The 24,882-nt window shown below is 41.0% G+C and overlaps 1 protein-coding gene across 1 annotated transcript; it reads left to right on the top strand.

Moving 5' to 3' along the window:
• The first annotated feature begins 476 nt into the window (after positions 1-476).
• LOC105934592 (transcriptional repressor p66-alpha) lies at positions 477-24,452 on the top strand. The gene is made up of 10 exons (XM_021322634.2): positions 477-997; positions 4,574-4,703; positions 10,803-10,931; positions 12,451-12,528; positions 12,611-12,730; positions 12,973-13,167; positions 17,886-18,147; positions 19,148-19,566; positions 20,888-21,146; positions 23,267-24,452. The coding sequence occupies exons 1-10, from the start codon at positions 480-482 to the stop codon at positions 23,404-23,406; spliced, it is 2,250 nt and encodes a 749-aa protein (XP_021178309.2). The 5' UTR covers positions 477-479; the 3' UTR covers positions 23,407-24,452.
• Positions 24,453-24,882: the final 430 nt, after the last annotated feature.

Genomic DNA, 24,882 nt, shown 5'->3' with positions numbered 1-24,882 from the left:
TAGGACAAAAAACCATATCAATAAAACAGAAATCATATTGATCGATATCGATAATTAACAAATTCAAGACATATTTTAAGTGCAGCCCTGGCCATTTTATGGTGTTGCTCAGCAACCAATTTTACAGAACACACAAACGCTGAACTCAAACTTAACCCTTTATTCAACCATATTTTTACCAAAACTTTAAAAGTTTTTAAAAAGAAAAAAATAACGTTTGCTCTCTGAACTTTGAAGGGGGCGGAGCGTTTCTGGGTCTAGGTTTATGATTGGTTGGGAGGATGTGATGATGTAATATTAATCTAGATGGCTAGAATGCAAAAGAAAGGAAAACTTATTTTATTTAACTTTTTATTGGCCCCTTTTTCCTATAATCGATATACGTCTGTCGATCGATATATATTGTTATTGAATTATCGTCCAGCCCTATTACATAACTTGTTTTTTTAATGTTTTTTTTCCTCCCCTATCTGCAGGGGATGTCTGAGGAGGCTGTCCGCCAGACTCGCAGCCAGAAGAGGGCGCTGGAGAGGGAGGCTGCCCCACAGTCTATGGCCCTCTCTAATGCTGACTATGAAAGCAAAAAACCTAAACTGGACCCTTCTGAGCCCGCGTCAGGGGTACAAACTAAACCCAAGCCTGAGCTTTTGCTGGCACAGGACACTCAGAGTCGGACTAGACCCGGATCAGATCCCGAAACGGAGCCGGAGCCAGAGCAGAGCCGGCTGCCGTTACCTTTAGTGTTACCCCCGACATCCCAGCTGGTGAAGGACGATCGGGATCGGACACAGAGAAACCAGACGGCTGAGTCCGGCTCAGACAATCGAATCCTCTGCAATGACAGAGCAAGGATGGAGACGGCCGTGGACCCACGGAGCCGGCTCCGGCAGACGGAGCCTAAGGCCTCAGGTGGGATACTTGCTGCGGGCGAAGTGAAGGCGACCATTAAAGTGGAAGTTCAGACCGAGCAGCCTGTGGACATGAGCACCACCAAAGGGTGAGAAACTAAACCAAGCAGCCATGCTCTCAAAGTTTGTTTGATGCACATTTTAGATGAAATCAGTAGAAGGTATTAGAAGCTTAAAGGAAAACTTGATCAGTTTTAGGACTTTTTTTTTTACGCCTTTGTAGTCGATGTACTTCACAAAAGATGTGAGACGTGTTTAACAGACATATTTCTAATGGAGCTCTTCACACCAGATGTCTTTAGCGATCCAGGTAATCCACATGGAAAGAAAACAAATCGCATTGTTCCATAAATGATGTGTAGTAAAGCGAACTAGCACAAGGAACGAGTGTTAAACACATTAACTAAAACATATTCAGTACTTAGGAGAAAAATCCTCATTTGGTGGTGATAACTTGAAGATGTCTCCTAAATAAGGAATCAGTCACATGCGTGTCTCAGGTCTGTTTCGACCCATTCTTCCAGGCTTCAAATATTGAAGCTTCCGGGGACTTCGTCTATGCACCCTGATCTTTGGGTCTTTCCATAGATTTTCAATTGGATTCAAGTCAGGTGAGTGACAGGGAGCTTTATCCACGTTGTCTTTCTCTTGGTTGTGTGTCTCCTAAAAGATCCACACTCGTTTAGTCGTCTGCTCCTTTTTAAAAAAATGTCCCGGCTCGTTTCTCCTTCGACTACATGAAGTCTGCCAGTACCATGTGCTGAAAGACAGCCCCTCACCATTACGTTACCAATAACTTTATTATTGGTAGGGTGTTTCGGGGTTACCCCCAAAAGGAATCCCAAAAAAAGGAATGATTCTTTTTCTAAAGTGTTTGCGCTCCTCACGTATGCAGTTTCACACACGACGTGCTTGGGTTTGCCCGGTATGACTGAACTCTCTACTAACGTGTGGGAGATCTTGAGGTTGATCCCTGGTGAAAAGGTTTTCGTGTTTATCTCTGTGATGTGCTGTAAACCATTTCAAGAGATTGGCTGTTTGGTTAGACGATCGTCAACAGGATGCTGCGTCTACAAATGTTGGAGACACAGAATGTATGACAGCTGCGTGATCGCATGCTGCTGCTGCTGCAGACTGGTAGGTCTGAGCAGTCTCCACCTGAATAGAGCAGCGCTGTGCCAGGCTTTCTGCCGTCTGATTTACAGTGAGCGACAGAGATGGAGTACCGTTATAGCTCTTAAAAAGCCAACAGATTCAGATTCTCTTACCTTTCCTCCCCATGGCTGTCAGTCTGGACAGATCACATTGAGATAAATGGGCTTTTTACTTCTACTTTAGACTTCGGCGCAGAGGTTGTGTTATGGGTAAAGGAGTATGGGACTAAAATTTTCTAATTCTTTCTAATATCGATTTTTAGTTTCAGTTTTACAAAAGAATAATAGAAACAAACGGACACATTTAAATGTGGCAAATTGCTGTGAGAAGTCTCCTTTTTTTTAACTTTGTTGTTGTTGACAAAAACATACTAGAGCAACATGTTGGTGAAGATTCTCTGTCATTCAGGTCATGATCAATCCAAAAAGAAGGTTAAAAAAATAAAACAACTGGACTTCTATTCTGAAGCTGAAGACATTTCTAAGAGCAACAAACATAAGTGTGGACAACCAATTATTTGGTGGGGGGGGGGGGGGTGTCATTGCTCCGTTGTTCGGGACTCTTTAAAGAGTTGAGTTTTGGTGTCCTCTGACTGGACGACGATGATGAGTAGTTAGTGGCCAGGTCCAAAATGTTCAGCAGCAAACTTTTAAATTAGCTTTTTCTTCAGCAGTGGAGCGATGCGCGTTCACAGGGGTAACTGCAGTTCAGTCCGTCGCTTAATGTTCTCATGGAAACACTATTTCTGCTAATTCCAGGTCTTTCCAAAGCTCACCATGTCCTTGGCTTCTGGACAACTCTTGTAATTAATATATTTGCCTTCTTTTACTCCTCTTGTCAGAAATCTTGGGAGGAACATGTGATCACGGCAGGTTTATTTTGTAATAACATTCTTTCCCCTTCTGGCTTTTAGTCCCAACGGTGCTCACTGGACCTTCCAGAAGTTTATAAATGCGCCTTTAAATCAATGGGATCACTCTGTTAAGGTTACTGAGTAATTTGTGTTGATTTTTTTTTTTTTTTTTTTGTGGCTTGTTCCGTACATTTGGTGTGAATTTCAGGTTAATGACCCCGTTAGAAATGCCTTTTTACTCAGGGCAGTTTACTAGATGCGGTGTTCACTTTTCCCTGCAGCAGAGGTTGATCACTTGTTCCAGCTTTAAAAGTTACTTTGTTCCCTGAACGACTGCTTGTTACTTTTCTGTCTCCTTTATTATTTGTTAAACGTCACTTTTTTTTTACGTTTAGGAGCAATAATGGTACTTTATCTGAGCATAAAAAGGCGTTTCGGGACACTTTTGGAATCCTCTTGTTACTTCTGACGGCGTTCTGGGGGGGGGGCCTGAAAGTGCGGGGCGCATCTTTTTAGTCTACCTCCATTTTCCCTGCGCTCTCCACCTGAACCCTAAAATCTCCCCTCGCACAAAATGAAGCCGTGTGTCACAAACTGGTTCCAGCCGGCTGTTGCCATGGTTTCCACCGTGGAAGGAACGGGGAGAGTTAACGTGTCACGTGACGCTGACTTTGGGGTCATGTGACTTCTTTGGAAGAGTAGTGATTAATCCACAGGAAGTGATGATGATGGCGCTAAGCCCCTGAGGAGAGATTATTACGACACACACACACACACACACACACACACACACACACACACACACACACACACACACACACACACACACACACACACACACGGGGAGGACAGCTAGTGGAGGCAGGCCTCATATTGTCAAGAAAATGTTTATGCCTGGTAGAAATGTTGAATATCTGCGATTGTGGCCTGGTCTGGTTTCTGAGCAGATCAAAAACGATTCACACCCCTCAGCAGAACCTGTTCCTTTGCAGCAGAGGGCTACAGTGTAAGGTTTGACTAAAATATGCATAACAATGTGGTTTAGCAGAGCCATCGCCATGGGCAGATGCACACTTCCTTCTGGATCGCCATTTGCTTTCGTTTTCTCAGCAGGCTTTGTGTGACGTATTTAGCCCCCGTACGGGTCACTCCCAAATGCCTTGGATGCCTGTTATTGTTGTTTTTTTTTTGTTTTGTTTTTTTACCCTTCCTCAATGTCCTGTTTCAGCAGGAAACAGTCGTTTCATTGTGACTTTGGGACTTTTTCCGGAGCGTTAAGGGACCACCTTGCCCCTCCTTGGGATGTAGGTGTATTCGCCTGAAGCTGGAACAGGCCATGAACAGAAGAGCTGAGGGGGAGAGGTGTCTGGACTTGTTAAATTACAGTGGAGCAGATAAACCTGCGGTCATAAAGTACAATTGTTGCAGGATAATGTTAATGTTGCTGTAGTTTATTTCACACAGCATGTAAAAAACGTTAAAACCTCTTCCTACAAAGTATTTCAGCACGGTTCAGTGCTTCGAACACATTCTTTTTTTTTTTTTTTTTTAGTCTGTTTTACTCCTTTGAGGTTATAAGCAGCGTCGGTGATCAGTTTACAAACAAACACTGTTGAAATCTAACACTGGATGTTGCTGTCCTTCTTTTGACCTGCAGTATAAAAAGGGAGAAGCGCCCCCCGTCCCCTGAAGATGACGACGTCATCATCCTGTCTGATAACGACTCCCCGAGTCCACCGATGAACGGCCTGAGCCACTACAAGGAGCTGGACACGGAGCTGCTCATGGTTAGACACAAACACTCAGCGTCACGTCGCAGCTAGAAACTACGTATAATGTCCTTCACTGGGAGCTTGTGTGTTGGACACAAAGTAAGAAAATGTGACGGGGGTTAAAAAGACTTTCAGGCAAAAATCTGGAAATTGTCAGAAGCTTTCGCTGGTTCTATAAATTTTAGGTCACGCCTTTTGGTGAAAGTCTTTTCAGGGATGTCTACCAACTTTGCACTTACAGATAATTCAACCGTTCTGGTTTTTATTTGCAAAATAGTTCCAGCTCACACTGCAAAAACAAAACTAAAATTGAGTCAAATTTTCTTTCTCCTTGATTTGAGCGCGTAAATAAGATGATTTGTCAATGCAATGAGATTTTTGCACTTAAAATAGTCATCGCTAGCATCTTATTCCAGGTGCAGTATATCTAATTATCTTATTTTAGGGGTCAAAATACTTATTCCATTGGCAGATAATTGTATTTAATTGCTCAAATCAAGGACAAATGCACTAATTTCAAGAAAATTTGACTTATTTTTAGTTCCGTCTTTGCAGTGTAGTCAGATTGGTAGTAGAGCTTAGAGACGCACCAATCCAGATTGTTCTGATCCAATCCGAAACCAATACCCAGGCTGAGTGTATCGGCCAATACCTGATACTGATCCTATACTGCTGTTAAATGCCATGTGAGTAAAGGCATCAGGCTTGACATAAGCAGTGTTTTAAAAAAAGTTGTGCTTGCTCTTTAGCGTGGCGCTTTAGGAGGTGCTTATTTAAATCTGTGCTGCAGATATTGCGTGTTTCAGTCGGACTTGTTGGCACATCAAGTTTGAAATATTTCCAAACAGCAGACCTGGCTCACTTTCTCCATGTTGCTCTGTGTTAGCTCATCGCTAGCTGCTGCGCGTGCTCTGAGTGATGACGTGACCGCCGCTGCAAACATAGAATAGAAGTGACTAGATCAACCTAATTGTACTGCTCTGTGTGCTATTAATAAAAAACAAAACATATGACTGGATTGGAATGCTGGATCTGCATCATTCAGCCGAATCATCCGATTCTGCTAATGAGTCGATTATCTGATCCGGAGCCGATACCCGGATCGGTGCATCTCTAGTAGAGCTGCTCGCCAAAGATTGTAAATGAATCCTTTCGGCTGCTCTCTTATTCGGGAGGTGCCACAGTAAGTCATTACAACTCGCACTAAAGTTGTGTTTGCATGTGCAATATACCTTGATCGGACTGAAACAGAAAAACAGACATAACTTATATCTATATATATTTATACATATCTTATATCTATCCGATCATGACGTATGTTTACATGCTGCAGTTCTTTTCTGGAACACAAGCGCTGTGACGTCCACAGAGGATTCAAATTTCTCTAGAAAAACAGAAGAACTTATACTTTTGTCTGTTTTGAAGATAAATCTGAAGTTTTTCTGTTTTTGAAAAACTTTAAACAGCCTATTATTAAACAATTACACATACAAGCAAATGCAGAAGTGTGTTCATTGTGTGCTTTCTGAGCGCCCAGAACAAAACCGCGCAGCGTTCTAGGAACGGTTGAGACGTTCCTGCAAACGCTAATGGAGCTACAGGCTTAGCAACACATGCTGCTGGTCTTCCTGGTTACACGGTGAGTGACATGCGGCGCACAGTCAAGCCAGTTTGCCCCAACCTGAGTGTTAAGATAAAGACTGTTCAGGTTAACGATGGACAGAAACCACCTGCTATATATATATATATATATATATATATATATATATATATATATATATATATATATATATATATATATATATATATATATATATATATATATATATATTATAATAGTTGCTCCAGACTGCCATAGATGTATTTGATGCTGCCATCAAGCTATCCATGACAAGAATTGATTCTGAAGTTTTACTTTACACTACCTCTCAAAAGCTTTGAGCAAAATCTAAGTCCTGTTAACCGATCATAGGTGACGGAGACTCAGCTTATGCAACCAGAAGTTGCAACATACATTTATCCAGAACACTTAAAACACAGCAGAACTAGTGATAAGCATTACTTTTTTAATTTATCCATTACGCTTTCAATGTAATTAGGAACAAAATTGAGTTGTGTTCGCACAGAGGGACATGCAGTAGTTTCCTGTCGATCACTGTTGTTTTCAGCTGCTCCCTTTATCAGGAGGGGTGGAGCAGCTCTCGTGTCAGGAGAAGGCTGTGAGTACCCGGTCCGGTCTCTGCTGACTGCTGCCATGGGCCCCTGAGCAAGACCCTTAGCCCCAGATTGCTCCCCTGGTGCCGCTCAGTGTAGGCAGCCCACAGCTCCCTAAGGGACGGGTTAACACACAGGCTAAATTTCCCCTCTGTGAGACTTTAAAGGGAAATCTTTCTTTACATTAAGCTTTTAAAATTTTCTAGACTCCTTTTTAGGTTTTGTAAAAGAATAAACTGTAGTCCACCCCCTAAACATTTGAGATAACGCATGTCTTTCCCCTCTGACAACGTTTAACCGTTTTTACATTTTTCTTTTTCAAGAAATTGATTGACAGGCAGCGTCCCGTCAAACGGCGTTAGAACATAATAAAAATAGAGATAATCTTTATTATCCCTGGTGGGATAATTCACGTGTCCCAGCAGCAAAGTAAAACGTGAATGGAAAGATCTAGACGCACACAAAGGTAAAAATATTAAAACAAAAATAAAGAATAGGTCACTGTGGAGTGGTCTGAAGCTTTCTATTGTAGCTCTGGCTTTATGCTTATGTTTAGGGTCCAGTTCAAAGGTAAACTTTTAAATTTCAGGTCTTTTTTTTTCCACCTTGGCGAGCTTCCCTGTTCCTACTGAAGTAAATCACCACTAGGCATGATGCTGCCACCACCATGTTTCACCGCGGTGTGTTCAGGGTCTCAGTTTTTCTCCACGCATTGCATGAAGGCCAAACTCTAAGTTTGGTGTCAAATGACCAGAACACCTTATCCACTCACCTGCTGGGCCCTCTTGTGGTAAACTCTTCTCACCACTTAAATTCAACCATGGATTTGTTCTTTCACACATTCCCAGGACTAAAAGTAGCTCTTAGGCTACAATCACACTGCAGCCTGAAGTGACCCAATTCCGATTTTTTTTGCCCATATGCGACCTGTATCTGATCTTTTTGACAGTCTGAACAACACAGATCAGATCTTTTCAAATGCGACTCAGACCACTTGGATATGTGGTCCTGAATCCGATACGTATCTGATCTTTTCAAATGCGACCTGTGTCTGTACGGCCGGGTCGCATTTATCCGAGCTGTACGTCACCGATACTCAACAAACGTCACTATTCTGTGTCCTGCTATGCAGAAGCGGGAAGAAAGACGACACCGATAGCGGACTACACTGCAAAAACGCAACTAAAAATAAGTAAAATGTTCTTAAAATTTGTGTATTTGTCCTTCATTTGAGCAAGTAAATAAGACGATTTGCCAATGGAATAAGATTTTTGCACTTAAAATAGGAACAACTCATCTTCATCATCTTATGTCAAGTGCAGGATGTCTAATTATCTTATTTTAGGGGTCAAAATACTCATTCCATTGGCAGATAATCTTATTTACCTGCTCAATAAAGGACAAATACACTAACTTTAAGAACATTTGACTTATTTTTAGATCCGTTTTTGCAGTGTACAATGAGAAGAGCAGTCAATGGACGGAAAGCTCTGGTTAAAAAATAAATGAATGACCGCAAAATTTGCGGCAGCATTATAATCCATGTTTACTTCCGCAAACACTGAGGACTCTCGCTACGTGTGACGTCATCGCGTCCTGGAACTGCGCATGCAGGACACTTAGGTTGAACGCGTTTAGTTCACACAGGAAATCACATACAAGTCGCATATATTTGGAAATGCGAACGGACACGCAAAAAAATCCGATTTCACAAAAAAATCAGATTTGAGCATCAAGACCTGCAGTGTGAACGTTGCCATAGTGACGTGATGTTAGGAAATTTCTTTAGATTTCCAGAATCTAAGAATTTTACAATAGATTTTAAAACATTCGGCCGATTTTCAAAGCCTGAAAGACGGCACACGTAATGATTGATAAAAGATCCTAAAGATGAAACGCGTTTCCTCGTACAGTGTGAGCTCAACACAGCACACATGAACAGGTTTTAACGCAAAATCAGTCAGACGGGAAATCTTGCCAAACCCTTAAAGAGCAAACGTGAGTTCAGCGTAAATAAACATGGAAGACGAGCAAGAATAATGGAGAAGGTTTGTGGACGGGTTTTAACAGAGAGAAAACAAAAAAAGAAAAGGTGTTAAAGGAGTGGAGAGGGCACCAATGGGGTCTTTACGTTTGCTGCACTATGAAATGGAGACAACAAGCAGTTTTTTTCTGTCTTTTCGGGGTCTCCATCTCGCTTTCTGATTGGCTGCACATCACATTCAACCTCAGGGGTCACCACACACGCTAGGAAATCAGGGCAAGACAATCCAACATGTTGATTATCCCCGATCTGAGGCCAGAGCGGTCCTGATGTTACACCGAGAGGACCGGATCTCTCTGAACGCACCACACACACGGCAGGATATTCTCGCCGATAGATCAGGCCAAAATCGGTCTAAAACTCTTGCCGTGTGAACCAGCCTTGAGATAAAAGTTATTCACAAAGCATCTTAGGCGCTAAGAGAGCTCCTACAGTGACAAAATGTGAGGAGTAGTGAGGAGGACCTTTAGGAGGCCTAGGAGTTTCCTAAGCAGGGAAATTCCCACAGAAGCAAATTAATTGGTTTCAGTGGCTATTCAGTGCCTAACGTCACTTCATAGAGGATAAATAAATAACAGGAAAAACGTTGGATAGTAATGAATGAAAAGTAGAGAAATTTACTATATATATATATATATATATATATATATATATATATATATATATATATATATATATATATATATATATATATATATATATATAAAGAGGAAAGAATTTTTTTTGTTATTGCATGATAGTTTTAGTAGCCTAAATGGTCATGTAGAAGTTTGTGTGATGTTCGCTCTGATGGCTGCAGCGTTTCTCACGTTTCAGTCCGGTGCGTAAAAGCACCGAGACGCGCAGAGAGAAAGACGCGTTGTTCTGTGGCGATATAATTCAAAGTCTGTGTATCTGTGCCGCGGCCCCGAGACCAATTTACCCTCCTGTCCTGCTGTCCCTCCTGGAGCAGAACGGACAGAAGCTGCTGTTTGCTTTTTTCACGTCGGTCAGTTTGCCTAAAAACCACAACTTTTATACAAGTAGGCAATCCCTGTAAGACGCTGACAGGTAATATCAAATAGATAAGGTGGTAAAATGACTGGCGAGGAAAAATAAGCAAATCAGAATACCAAAGAGGATCTAAACATTTTAATACCGTGACAATAGATGTAGCTAGTTTTCATCGTCATGACGTACATTTGCTAATCCAGTCTAATTTCTCTCCTTTGATCACGAGGAGCACATTTCTGTTTTTTCCTTGTACTATCAACCAATCACAGCTCGTTAAGGACAGCGTCACATCTAGCACCACTCCTCCTCACTAAGACAGTCATTTCTGTCGTTTCCTTACTCCAAGTCGCTCTCAGCAGCGATCTGAATCTCTCTTAGCCTAAACGTTCCTACCAAGCAGTCTTAGTTTAAGATAGGAGCCCTCTGAGAGAATATATGTGAATAGGGGCTCTGATTGTGGACAGCTTCTCTGAGCTCCTCCTGCTTAGTCTGTCAGATTAGGGTCAACTAGTAGGTTTGCATTTGGGCCATACATATACAATGTTTCTGAAGTTTAAAGCTCTTCTTTAAACTTCACCACTATTTTCTCCTTCATCTGCCATCCTTGGTCTTCATGATGCTATTTATGTAGTAATTGTCTCTAACAAACCTCTGAGGCCTTCCCAGGACAGCTGGGTTCACCCTGAGCTTAAATAACACACGTAGTTACGAACCAGGGGACGTCTAAAGGCCGTCGGCTGCATCAGATTTAATTCATGCTGTATCAGAGCAAAGCGGCTGAATGCAATAAATGAAGATGTTTAAAACCATTTACTACCTTTTGTTGTCACGTAAAAAAGCAAATAAAATGCCGTTGTGTGCAGAAGAGCAGCCCAGCAGAGAGAAAGCTTATCATCAAGCAGCTGAGAGAGGAGCTGAGACTACAGGAGGCCAGGCTGGTGCTGCTGAAGAAGCTTCGACAGAGCCAGATCCAGAGGGACACTCTGCAGAAGGTAAACAACACCATTCGCCCGCAGCGTCAGTCTCTCTTAACCTCCACCCCTGTCTTCAAGTGGCCGTCAGCTGCGATAGGGTCTCCTCCTCATTGTTGTTGTGTTGGGATGACAAAGATGGCGGCCAACGCCGGTGTAGGTACCAGATCTGCTCAGGCGCTTCCCGATGACGTCATTATACGGCAACTTTCCCTCAAACAAACTACATTACGCTCGCGGTCTCCATTTGTTACAGATCAATATTATTTTGTTAATTTGCAGTTATTTTCCAGTAACTTAATCGAGGCATGAAAACTTTTAACATCATTTTTAGAATGCTTCTGTGGTAGTCTGACAATTTAATCGGTAATTTTGCAGGATCAAAGTTACATCTTAAGAGAAATTTCCTTCCTCCAATTTTTTTAAAAAGTTGTGAAGGGAAACTAAAGCATAAACTCTTTTTTATTTTTAATACAAGTCCATTTTATCACTGCATTCATCACTTTAAAATCCATAACGTTTATTCCTCCTTTTTCTACTATTACAATGTCGTTTTTTCTGATCACATGTTTTTTATTATTCCAGATGAAATTGTGATGAATTTGATTAATTCTTTATTGTAATATTTGGTATATTTAAGATATATGCTGGATAAATTAATCTGGCTATCCCTTCCGTTTTTGTTAACAATATTCTTCCAGAAATTGAGCCAACTGTCAAATATTTGTTGATTTTTTTATTTTTTATTTTTTTTTGTAAAATGGCTTGAATATTTGTTCTGTCATTTTCAGTGTGGTCCTTGTTAATCATTATAGCTAAATATTTCACCTCATTTTTATCAATTAAAGTGAGTTGATTATTTTAAATTGCTAAGATTTCATATTTTTCCATGTTCATCTTTAAGCCTGAAGCTTTTGAGACAATAGAAACCGCTAAATTAACTAAATAAAATTGATTCGTTACAAATGCAGACCGCGGGCTCAATGTAGTTTGTCTGAGTGGCGTTGCCATAAGGTGACGTCATCGTGAGGCGCAGGGACCGTGGAGAAATTCTTCGTAAAATTGTCCGTTTACAAACCGCAATCCCGCTCTCGAATAAAACCTACACCCTGCTATAATTACTTTAGTAAGTTGTCCAGACCAATCAGTGTTTTGCGTAACTGTGCAAACGTTAAACCAATCATGTATAGTGACATCATCAGAAGGCGCAGGACCCGAGTCGATCTGGTACCTACAGCGGCTTTGAGATTCTCTGTTTCCAGTTAACCTGCAGACAGCTAAGGGGGGGGGGGGGGGAAATGTGCCGCTACAACAAGCTCAGACTCACCACCACTCATAATGAAAGAGTCATTGGAGAAGCACCTGAATGTTTGACGCCCATGAGCCGAGTTGGTTTATTAAATAATGTAGTATAGCAGCACCACCGCCCAGGTTCATGGCTCATACGTAATAAAGTAACGTAAACCGATGGAGAAAAGCTGTTTGAGCCGTTCAGTCATGACAAAAACCTTTTTTTTTAATGTTCTCTGTCATTTTTCAGCCCTCAGGTTTATCCGGTTCCTCTGCTCCTCCTCCTCTAATTCGAGGAACGATTGCAAGCAGTAAAGGCTCCCAGCAGGTCAATGCTCTACTGTCCTCGCGTGATTTCAGGCTGATTTCAGGAGATGCACATCTAACTGAGGTGTTATCTGTCGCTCTAGATTCTGACAGGAAGAAGCTCGGGGACAGTCATCCCTCCCCCTCTGGTCCGAGGAGGGCAGCAGGCGTCGTCCAAACACGGCTCCCAGATCATTATGCCACCCCTGGTTAGAGGGGCACAGGTAAGCCCTGATAGGGACAATAATCTCACTGCTAGTGTCTTAATCCGTCAGTCTTGACAGTCAGGTTTGTTGGACATAGTCCAAACTAATGACAATAATTAGGACTTATAATCTCTCTTTGCACCTCTGTCTCTTTGTGTACGTTCTCTTTGCTTTGGTGCTCTTTATGTCCCCTCCCTTGTCCTCCGCTTCCCTCGTCCCACGATGTGACTCCGTGTCCTCCCTGTCATCGTCCTGGTTAGCCCATCTCTGTATCTCCGCAGCAGATCCACGCTCTCCGCCAGCAGCAGCAGCAGCAGCAGCTGGCAGCGACCGGCGGTTCAGGATCAGGGCCTCCTCCGCTGCTGCTGGGCCCCAGGAACTCTGCCGCCGCCCAGGGACAGAGAGGCGTCGTCCAGTCGGGACTCATCCGGGTCGGCAACAACGCCAACCTACTGGTCTGTATCTCACAGGGGCTCAGATTAGTGAAATATTGGGATATGAGTTTTTTTTTATTGATGGTTTTAGAGAAGAACAAATGGGTGTTTAGTGACTAATTGCTTAAAATTTGAGACCAATGGCGTACAGTCTTTCAGTGCAGAAACCGGTTTCTTTCCTTGTTGGAGCGATTACTGCCTGAATTTTCCCCTTGAAATTTTTTATTATATTTCTCGTTCAAGAAAAAAAACTGCCCATTTTGGTGTCTGAAAAGCTTTTAAAAATGTGCAGCAGCACGTCGCCTGGTTTTCACAGCTTGTAAGCAGGGAGTCTAATGATGTTCCTACAGCTAAAGGTCAGAGTCTTGCAAGTTTAAAAGAAACTGATGCAGCACGGGTTGAAGGAGCGGAGTAGAGGAAAAAGACGAGTCTGAAACGACTCGCTGATGGAGCTGAGATTCCCAGATAACTCGATGTTTTTGTTTGTCATGACTTAAGTCTTTTCTCATTTTAAACTTGTTAACTTTGTGTTGGATAGATGGATCTTTTCTCTCTTCCTCTTCACAATAGACCAGATGCTATTTCAGAGAATAATACAGAAATTACTAAATGGCTCCAAATAAAGTGGAATAAAAATCATGCAGAATGATAAAACGGGTTTAAGTTATGTTAGATGTATAAAATGTGACAGAAATTGGAACCAACATTTTTAATTTTACTCATCAGTTTAGCTCAATTGGATATTCAATTTCCATTTAAGTTGCACATTTCTTTTATTTTTTGTTTTCCTCTGTCCTTTTTTTCTCATTTTAGCTACTTATTTAATGTATTTAATTTTTCTACGTCAGGCTATCACTATACCATCGTTTTCAGAGTTCATCTGTTGTTTTTTTTATATTTTAAAGGAACATTTTAAAAGGCGCTTTTCCCTCTTGTTCACTCCCGCGTGCATTTCATTCTCATGTTTTGTCAAATAAGAAATAAATACAGGAGTTTAAAAAAAAACGAGAAAATAAATCAATCAATAATGAGATAAGATAAGCAAATATGACCTTGAATAATTGGGTATAATAAAACCATAGGACTTTGTTGCAATTAAAACATTTAATATCAACATTATATAAAAATTCATAGATCTATTTTTCTTTAGTTTTCTTGCCATATTGGTTTTTATTTATTCATTATTGATTATGGTAGGTTTAAATCTCCAAAAACTCACTCTGAAATTAAACTAATCTGGATTAGTTGTTTGCCCCTTTATATACCCACAAGTTTCAACCCATTTCAGTTTTGTACCCATGTACTTAACAACAGCATACAAGTTTAATCCTTATGTGTTTGTGATTAATTATGGCGATAAATAATCATAATTATGCTCACGTCTTAACACATAACCTATAAATCAGTCGTATTTCATGAATAATTTCCTCTGGTTGTGGTTCTGATCCCCATTTAGGCCAAATAACAAACTAAAAACCTACCGCTGATCCATCCACGGTAACAGCTGCAGTACACAGAGGAGATTATATGAAACGATTTTAGATCATTGGGCACAAAGAGGCCAGAACTACAAAAGTATGAATACATCTCCAAAACCTCGTCCCCGCTTCATGAAGCTGAAGTACAATAGTGTTAATAATCGTATTGCTACACTGCAAAAAGAGAACTAAAAATAAGTAAAATTTTCTTGAAATTAATGTATTTCTCTTTGATTTGAGCAGGTTAATAAGATTATTTACCAATAGAATGAGTACTTTTACCCCTAAAATATGATAGATATACTGCACTTGAAATAAGAACATAGAGATGAGTTGTTCCTATTTTAAGTGTAAAAAGTCTTATTCCATTGGCAAACAATCTTATTAACCTGCTCAAATCAAGGGAAAATACTCTCATTTCAAGAAATACTTTATTTTTTGTTCAATTTTTGCAGTGTATGGTGACCTTGTGATTAAGTGTGGCAGGTCTAAATGAAAGCCAGACGTTGGTTTGTCCGTTTAAAATCTCGCGTTGAGCATTTTCCGGCTTCACTGTCGGTAAACGTTGCTCAGCTGCAATTTACTGACTTTTTCTGGCAGGAAGTAAAGGAAAAGCAACAGGATGTGAACCCAGAAGCAGAAGTTTTTTTCCTGATTCAGGGGAAACAACCGAAGGGCTTCTTTTTATCTGCTCTGCTATAAAAGCTGCTGTATTAAACTCTTCAAATCTAGGCTAGATTATTCTATGCAGAGTATTTCAAACCCAGGTATTGATTTGTGAAACCTTTAATTAACGTCTCTTATATCTGCAACAAAAAAGCCTTTCTTAAAGAGTTTTTGCTTCAACAGAAAGCTGTTGAAGCAAAAAAATAATCGATATTGGCAACATGAACATTTCAATACTTAAGACTATATTTTATGTTTTAAAAATGTTTTTATTGATTTGGTCTATATCGCCATATTCCTTAATGGACGGTGGGTGGATAAAGTACAAAAAGCAACTTATCCTGCTGGTGATTTTTTTCTTTTAATTTTTTTTTCTTAGCATAATGGCTAAATTAATGATTTTTTTTAAAGATCTGTTTTTTTTTTTACATTTCTTTTGTATATAGATCTGGGAAGGCTGGAGCCTGAGGCAGAAACAGGCCAATGGCCACGACTAAAACTAGATTCATCACTGAGATGGTGCAACGTTGGTGATTTACGCCACTTTTCAACGACGAAAAGCCTTAGTACAGTTTATTTTTTATAAGAGGAACATAGTATTCGGCTAATGTGGGGGTAAAATGTTTCCTATCAAGTTAATGTGTGCTGAATTAATACAAGAGTTGAGTGATCAAAATCACACTGATAGTTTTGTCCAGTAAACTTAAACAATAATGGTAACATTTCTCAGTCTGTTTATTAGATCCAAGTACATTGTAAACTATCAACTTCCAAACACTCTCAAGAGGCATAAGTCAAATAAAAAATACCAAAACTTAATAAAACACCCATAGACTTTTGGCATAGAGTGAATTTGAGTCGTCTATGATGATAAAATGCAGCCTGAGTGAAACGATGGCCTCTGATTGGTCAGAATATGAGTGAAATGATTGGAGGAGCAGAAAATCCGCCTTGTATGGTTGGTAATGTAACATAGTGAATAGACATGCCTGACTTCAAGTTATACTCGTCATGTTTGAAGTTTATTTGGATGAGAAAATCCGAGAAAAAAAGAACAAAAATTAGCAAAATGTTAATTGATACTTGATAAGAAATCAATCTAAACTCTTGCATTGACTGTTTATGAACGTCAACCTACGGTGCTGATCTGACGATTCAAACCCACAATAGATATAAAAGTCATTGACAGCTGCATACATACACATTTTAGCCTGTTAGGAGTTTTCTTTAAATGCTGCTCTGAGTGTACGAATAGCTCAGAGCTCACAGGGAAATTATGAGTTTGTGGAGTTTTGTTCAGCGTTGACGCTGGAAAAGATGCCAAAGACGGAGCGGACTTCACCCGGCTCCATGATGCAGATATCCCAAATCTTAAAAAGGTTTCATAACCTGGCTTTAAGGCATTTTATTAGTGTAGAATAATCTAGTCCAGGTGTGAAGACTTTAAAGATTGTAGTTTTTTTTAACTACAGTGGGTTAAATGAACTCTAGGGAGTGACCTATGAGGCGGAAATGCCATTTAGGCGTTTCCTGAATCGGGAACTGTGTACGTGAGCCGAGGGAAGCTGACGCTCCCTGCTTGGTTTTCACCGTGCTGAACTGTCCACGACGCTGAAAATGATTTAAACTTTTAATGTAGCCCTTTACTAAAGAGCTGTTCAAATGTCAGGACTGCGTTAAAGTCGCTCCAGTTAAAACATGGGCTGAGTTGCTGTATCTTAGAGTCTGAAATCCTTTAAAACTCTAATTATGATTTGTGTGAAACTATTAAAAACACCTTTGATGGTGTCCTAATCTACGTCTGCTTTGAAGGAAACCGAGTAGTGGATAATGACTCAGTCCAGGTTTGACAACATGACTGATTTTCAAGCTTTAGCCTATTTAATGTGGTCTAAATGACCCCAAAACATCAAGTTTCTCTGTTTTTACACACAGCTGGGGATAGAGCTGCACAATATACGGAATCCCAATATAATCCTAGATCCATAGAGCTTGTCACCTTTTATTTCTTGTGAATCCCTATATATGGAATCCCAATAATAATAATAATAATGCCAATGGTTTCTGTGCAGCTCCAAAATTAGGCCCATGGTTTTTGGAGCAGTGCAGGAACTCCCTGTGTGCTGATGTTCAGGAGCTTTGATGGATTTTTAATGCCTGTTGATGGCCGCTCCTTTATAAAGATGTTGGTGACCAAGATGTTAACGCACACACAGAGGACTGAGAGTTTGGGTTAACCACAGTCTGCACCAACATATTCAGCTATAATATTGCTATAACATGATTTTCTAAACTAGAATGAACCAGTCAGCTGTCGACTTGTTTAGGTATTGATGAACTTCTTCCTCTCAGGTAATATATTAACTGTGAGCATCAAGAGCAGCTAGAGTCCCTCCGTTCGGCCTAATATATACTTTAATATAATATCCTACCAGGAACTGCATCCAGGCCGTCCAGTGGGGTGGAGCTTTACGTGTGCCTCTGGTGATCTGTGTGGTTTTATCATATCCACACAGTTCAGATCTGTGTAGTGGCTGAAAGAAACCAGAGATGTTCCTGCTGATGACTCCTTCCTGTCTCTGCTCGTCTCCAAAGGCCTCGCCGTCCGGCGTGAAGGGCTCCTCCTTAGGGAGCGCCGGCGTCTCTGTGGTCAGCGTGAACGACTCCCCGGCCAGCCGGCAGGCCGCAGCCAAGCTCGCCCTGCGCAAACAGCTGGAGAAGACGCTGCTGGAGATCCCGCCACCCAAGCCCCCCGCGCCAGAGTTCAACTTCCTGCCCTCAGCGGCCAACAACGAGTTCATCTACCTGGTAGGGCTGGAGGAAGTGGTGCAGAACCTGCTGGACACCATCCATAGAGGTGTGTTTGACGCTCTGGTGCTGTTTGCTCGCCTCTCAACGGAAAATCACTGCTTATTTTCAGCTTGGTCAGCAATAATTATTAAATATGGACTCATGAAGACTAGAAAAAGGCCTTATTCTCTGTATTATGCTTAACAGTAAAGGAAAAAATGCTTTAAACAAGAACATAAATATTCAAAGATTTTTGGTCTTTACTGGGCTTTGCAGTAAATTAGAAACTCATTGAAAAGTTACTTGCTTAAGTAATCTGCTTAAGTAAGGCGATAAATCGATTTAATCCATTAATTCGAATTGACAAGTTGTTGTTTAAGATTTCATTTTTGGAAAATGTGGATTTTATTTAGCAAATGCTCTCATTTGGGCTTCCATGAGGAGGATAACCAGCAATGCTGAATAAATGTTTAGGAAAATATATCCCTAACCTCTTGTAAAGGGGAAACTTTTTGTACCAATAAGACGAGGCTCTTTAATTGATGATTATGTCTCAGGGCTAATTAAAGCCCCACACTGCAAAAAGGAACTAAAATAAGTCACATTTTCTTGAAATTAGCCTTATTTAGCTGCTCAAATCAAGTAAAAATGCACTATTTGCCATATACTGCACTTGAAATAAGACGATGGAGATGAATTGTTCTTATTTTAAGTCCAAAAGTCTTATTCCATTGGCAAATAGTCTTATTTAGCTGCTCAAAACAAGAAAAATGCACACATTTCAAGAAACTTTTCCTTACTTTTAGTGCCCTTTTTACAGTGCAGAAAATAGAAATATTTCATGAAGACTAATTGGGAGCCGCTCTGTTTGGGGCTCCCTCTGCATGACTGACTGCACCAGTGCAGAGCGGCGGCGTCAGAGCGTCCATTTTGCTTTACTGGCCTCCAGTTATTGGTGCTTTTGGCCGTGTGGGCAGATCCACAGAGCTCGTCACCTTTTTATTTCTTGTATTGTTAAAGTTTGGTTTTGCTCAGTCCTAAGGAATTTCCCATCCCTCCCTGTCCAGGAAAAACAGGCGTGCCGCTGTCCATGCAGGCGGTCCGCGACCCGTTCATCTGCACCCAGTGCAACACTGACTTCACCTGCCGCTGGAGGCAGGACAAGGCTAAAGGCGGGGCCGTGCTCTGCGAAGACTGCATGTCGTCCAATCAGAAAAAGGCTCTGAAAGCCGAGCACACCAACAGGCTGAAAGCCGCGTTTGTCAAAGCCCTGCAGCAGGAGCAAGAAATAGAGCAGCGTATCATCCAGCAGGCGTCCTCCCCGGTCTCCCACGGTACCTCGTCAGCCGCCGCCGCTTCGTCACTGAAGGCGGAGCAGCTGGTGTCCCAGCAGCTGAAGCAGGCTCAGGCCCGCGTGTCCTCCCTGCAGCACCACCACCACCAGGCCAGCAGGGGAGCCATTCCCCATCATCACTCCATTAAGCAGGTGGGAAAAGCTGCTTTCATTCTTAAACGCTAACCTTTGTGTGCATAGACATAATATAAGAGTAGACGCCTCATTGGGCGGGTTCTGCCTATGCTGCGATGCGTCAGAGCGTCCGCCATCTTAAATGTGGCAAATCTGCAGTTACTCAGTCACTTAAACAGTATCAGAGGGACTTTAATCTCTGAATATACTTTGTATTCGTAGTATTTTTTGTAATATTACAAGTTTATTTTCGTATCCCTTTAGCTTCATTCTCCTGAATTTATTCTTCTAAAGAATAAAAATATTTAAAATAATCTAACCTGGCCCTATTACTCCAGGAGTGAAATAATTCTGCAAACTGTGATTATTCTGGAAATGTTCCCCCTTAATTCTCATAATATGACGTTTTTCTCATAACAATATCACTTTTGTGTTTTTTTGTTTTGTTTGTTTTTTTACTTTATTGACCTAGGATTTTTTTTTCTCATATTATTAATTTTACCTCTTTAATACTCACCCAAAAAGTCTGTTCTTAAAGGTTCACATGTGACACGGTTTTATGAAATAATGAAGACCACAATGTTTAGATTTAACAAATCGATCCTTATATATATATAATATATCTTATATATATATATATATATATATATATATAGATATATAGATATATATATATATATATATATATATATATATATATATAATATATATCTATATATATATATGTGTGTGTGTGTATATGTATATATGTGTGTACTATGTATATGTATATATATATATATATATGTATAGATGTATATATATATTATATATTATGTATATATATGTATATATATATATGTTAATATATGTATATATGATTGATAGTATATGTATATATATATATACACATATATATATACATATATATATACATATACATATATATAGATATATATATATATATATATATATATATATATATTATATATATATATATATATATATATATATATATATATATATCATATATATATATGTATATATGTGTGTAGCCTGTGTTACCACTCTGCAGCTTTAGTGTGTCCAGTTTTGCAAACATGGTGCAGCCTTAGTTTATAGAAGGCAGATACAAGTAGTGAAATCAGCCAGAATAAATTTCCATGCAGCACATGAATGAGGCATCTTCTCTGATCCACGTTCACAATAACAGAACTTAACTTTTTTCTGCCACATACAATATGGCGGTGACGTTGACGTGTGAAACTGCGCCCTATGACGCGTCTACATATTCACGTCTGTGTTTGTGTGAGCCAGTAACGCTTAAAGTTAAACTCTTCTGCCGCTCTCTCCCCCGTAGAGCTCGCAGGGCCACCTGTCCCGCGGCGTCTCATCCATGGGGGTGAGGGGCGTCCCCCACTCCTTCTCCTCCTCCTCGCAGCTGCAGAGCGCAGTGGCGGCCGCGGCTTTGGTCAGCCGGCCAGGTAAGCACGCCCATGTTTCCCACCGCTCTGTCCAGAGTTCAAAGGTGAGCAGCAGTGGGATCGGCGGCGGCAGGAATGCCAGCGGAGGTAGTGCCTCGGCAGCTGCATGGAAGAAGCAGAGCAGCAGTAACGCAGGTAGACTCGCATTGAGGCCCGGCCCGGCCCTGGCGCCCGACATCTCCTCTCTTTCAACCTCCTGTCTGGTCCTAAAGCAATCCTTCAGCACCTTCACTCCAATTTTTAATAGCGGCCAAACACGGTCAAAGCACTGAGGATTAGTTGAGATTAAAAAGGACAAGGAAATGTTTTCGGACAAGGCAGCCCCCACTCCCCCTTCCTGGAGTCGGTCCCGTCTTTCCTCCTTTAGTGTCCTGGTTATGGTGAGCTCCTGCTTCCTCCTGGGTGTCTCTGCTCTAAAGTGGATCTTTCAGTTTCTCCTGTGCAGCAGCAGTCAGAGGTTTACGTCAACTCATCAGATATGAAGGGAAAACTGCAATACCTGTTATTATTTATCTCTGATATATTTATGTCTAATGATGCATTTTCTCTAATCTGCACACAGTCAAAGTTAGGAATACAGGCCCAAATATTTTATACATACAGTCCCACTAATGTTTGGACAAATGTTCTGAAGAGAAAGTGGAGAAAGTGTAAGGTCCACCACTGATAACTCCTGACATAATTTTTGATTTGGTTTATTTGCTGGGAAGATGCTGGCTTTTAACCTCGGCCCATTATTCTTAGATATTTGTGCTCAGAGCGTTCTGAAAGCTTACCTCTATATTCTGCTGAGTTTATTCCAAAGCCGGTTCTGATCCGTTTGGATCATTGGGACGCCCAGCTGAGACTACGGTTCAGTCATGTGACCTAAACCGTGTCCCTCAGGTGAAAAAGTATTTCATTCAAAGGTTCAGGTTGTTTAACACCGCCACAGACTGAGAGGACATTGCTCCACAGCTGGCATCTTCAAACGCGGCATAAGACGAGTTTTATGATCTGGTCAAACGACGAGCTGTTCCTCCACCGCCTGGAAATGACAACTTAAATAGTCTGAAGAAGGAGGGGAAAAAAAATCCTAATTCTTCAACTTCATATAAACTCAACAGGTACGCTGTTGAATCGTGGGACGTGATTGGGTGTCCTAAGAAGACAGCGAGCTTTTCCATGATGTCAAAATGGATAAACAGGCAAACTTTGAGCTCTTAGAATGAATTCACTTGAGCTCTGCTTAAAGCGCAGCGCCCGTACTGTACAGTCAGACCAGTTTCTGTACATCCACAAGGCTGGATCATCCCAGGAGTCAAACGTTTGAACACTAAAACGCACCTGATCGAACATGCAAAGGAACATTTAAACCTCGTCCTTTCTATCTAAATATATAAAATATATGCATTTGGACCACTGAGCTATATAATACACTGGAGTGCTGATTTTGCCGAAAAACTGAAGTCACTGGCCGCCATCTTGCTACTCCTTTCTCTCACAGAACCCCACAGGATTTGGTTGCAACAACAAGCAGTTTTCTGGCTGTGTGAAAACGTTTCACAGGTAATTCTACAGTCAGTGGATGTACTAACACTATTAACTACTAGGAAATGATGTGCTGAAATATTTTACATGTTATTCATATTAAATATATATATATATATGTATATATACGTATGTGCATATGTATATATATGTATACATATATTTTCTATATTGTTATTTATATATTTATAAATGTTAAACATATATATTTAAATTAATAAAATGCAAAATATTTCAGCACATGACTTTCTCAGTACTTGATATTTTTAGAACATAACATAAAAGTATATGGCATTTGACATTTTAAAAGTTTTAAGCCCCCCCTGAACATGAGAAAATCCTCGTTATTCGATGCTGTAGCGCACATATTCCCTAGTTACTGAGGGGAAATAGGGAGTACCAATATGGCGGCTGGTGGCTTCAAAGCGACTCGTTCAAACAGACGGCGATTAGCACTCCAGTGTATAATATAGCTCAGTGATTTGGACCCATTTCTTTTTTAAAGTTAATCAAACATCTGCCGTTCCAACCTGGGGGAGTTATTATTAAATGCTGACGATACTCCTACTGACGGAGAGTGTATGTAAACTTCTGACTGCTGCTGCGTCTGTGTGTGTCGTTGGGACTCTGCTTCATACTCCAGTAGTCCTCCTCCCTCCGTCACTGACTCCTCCCTCCTCCAGCTCCTCATGTCTGACCCGCTGCTCTCTGCTGCATGTTCACAGGAGTCACCATGGCCTACGTGAACCCCAGCCTGACGGGCCACAAGAGCTCGGCCGCCGTGGACGCCCGCCAGAGGGAGTACCTGCTGGACATGATCCCCTCCCGCTCTTCCATCTCGCAGACCGCAAACACGTGGAAATAGTCGCATAAACGGCTATTTATGTCGTGCCCAAGCTCCTCGGCTCCGATAAGGCGGTCCGCAGCGCCCCCCCCACCCCACCCCCACACACAGGACTGATAACAATCTCTCAAAGTGAAGAAAGGTTCCTGAAATCTCTTTGTAAGATCTTATACTTTAGTTTTCAATATTCTCGTTGTTTTTTCTTTGACGTTCGCGCTGTTGTTTTGATAATTATGCACAGACCTTTTTTTTTTATTACTATTATTATTATTGTTTTGAGTGGGTCAAAGAAAACTAAAATGACAGCATACTTGAAGGGCTTCCCCTGAGCTCTGTCCTGCAGACGGAGCAGAGAAGCTGCGTGAGAAGAGCTCAGAGTTTTTGGGTCGCCGGCCCTTTCTGCCATGACGCCGATCAGACCAGTCCTCGCTTTTTCACACTTGAATGGTTCCAGTTTTAAACCCGGGACTTTACGTTCAAATCCGCATTCACTTTAGGTAAAGGTAAAAAAAAATAAAAAAAATCTGCAAGTTGTAAAATTTTTATGACATCCTCTCTGTGTAGTGATCCGTTTGAGTTTAAGTTGTATTTACAGTAAGTTATTTTATTTTTTTTTGCTTTTGACTGATGTTTAAAGTCACTCGGTATGACGGTGGTTTCCACTGATGAAGAGTTTCCTCTAGCTTTTTTTTGTTTTTTTTGTTTCCCCAGTTTAACAGCATGCCTATCCTTACGCCTGTTTTGCACCTTAGCAGAAGAAGCGCGGTGCCATTGCTTAACTCATCTGTAATTACCATCTACTTATTTTATATTATCGTCAACATTGTAAGACTTTGATTATGCCGTCGTTGCGAGCTCTTGTCGGGGCAGAGTCCATGACAGCCCCCCCCCCCAGCCCAGCTAACGAGACTCTGGACTAAACGAGACCGTTCAGAACTTCTCCCCATCATGGATAATTTCTCTGCTTTCCATAATCTTTATTGCATTGTTAAGAATTATGTTAAAGCTTACTTGGTTTACCTTTTTCCTAGTTCCTAAAGAAATAAAAAAATATACATTTTAAATGGCTCCTTTGATTTATTGTTTTTTCTTTGGGGGGGGTATTACAATACTTTAAGAGGGACAAATGTCACACAGCTCATCTTTTCATTGCGCTCGCTGTTTGTGCTTTGGTTCAGTTATTATGATGACCACTAAACGTTTTTGCTGTTACTTATTCACTAATGGGGGACTTTCTTCCACTCGACATATTTCCTGAATCCCCTACATTGTCAACAGATCATCACACCTGAGCTATGGATCTCTGCAGCTCCTCTGGTGTCATCTTTTGGCTTCTGCTGAGGAGTACCATCCTTGCCTAACCTGCTAGTTTGTGTAGACAGTCATGTCTCTGTGGGGTTTGGCTGGCAGATTAAAAACCCAACCCTGCTTTAAACTTTACTACAACTTGACTTCTGACCTGTTTGCTGTGTTTCTTGGCCTGCATGATGCTTTTGG

This window comes from Fundulus heteroclitus, chromosome 6 (genome assembly GCF_011125445.2).
Source record: "Fundulus heteroclitus isolate FHET01 chromosome 6, MU-UCD_Fhet_4.1, whole genome shotgun sequence".
In the NCBI taxonomy this organism is placed as follows: Eukaryota; Metazoa; Chordata; class Actinopteri; order Cyprinodontiformes; family Fundulidae; genus Fundulus; species Fundulus heteroclitus.
The sequence above is the reverse complement of the archived record's forward strand: the minus strand, read 5'-3'. Positions and strand labels throughout refer to the sequence as shown.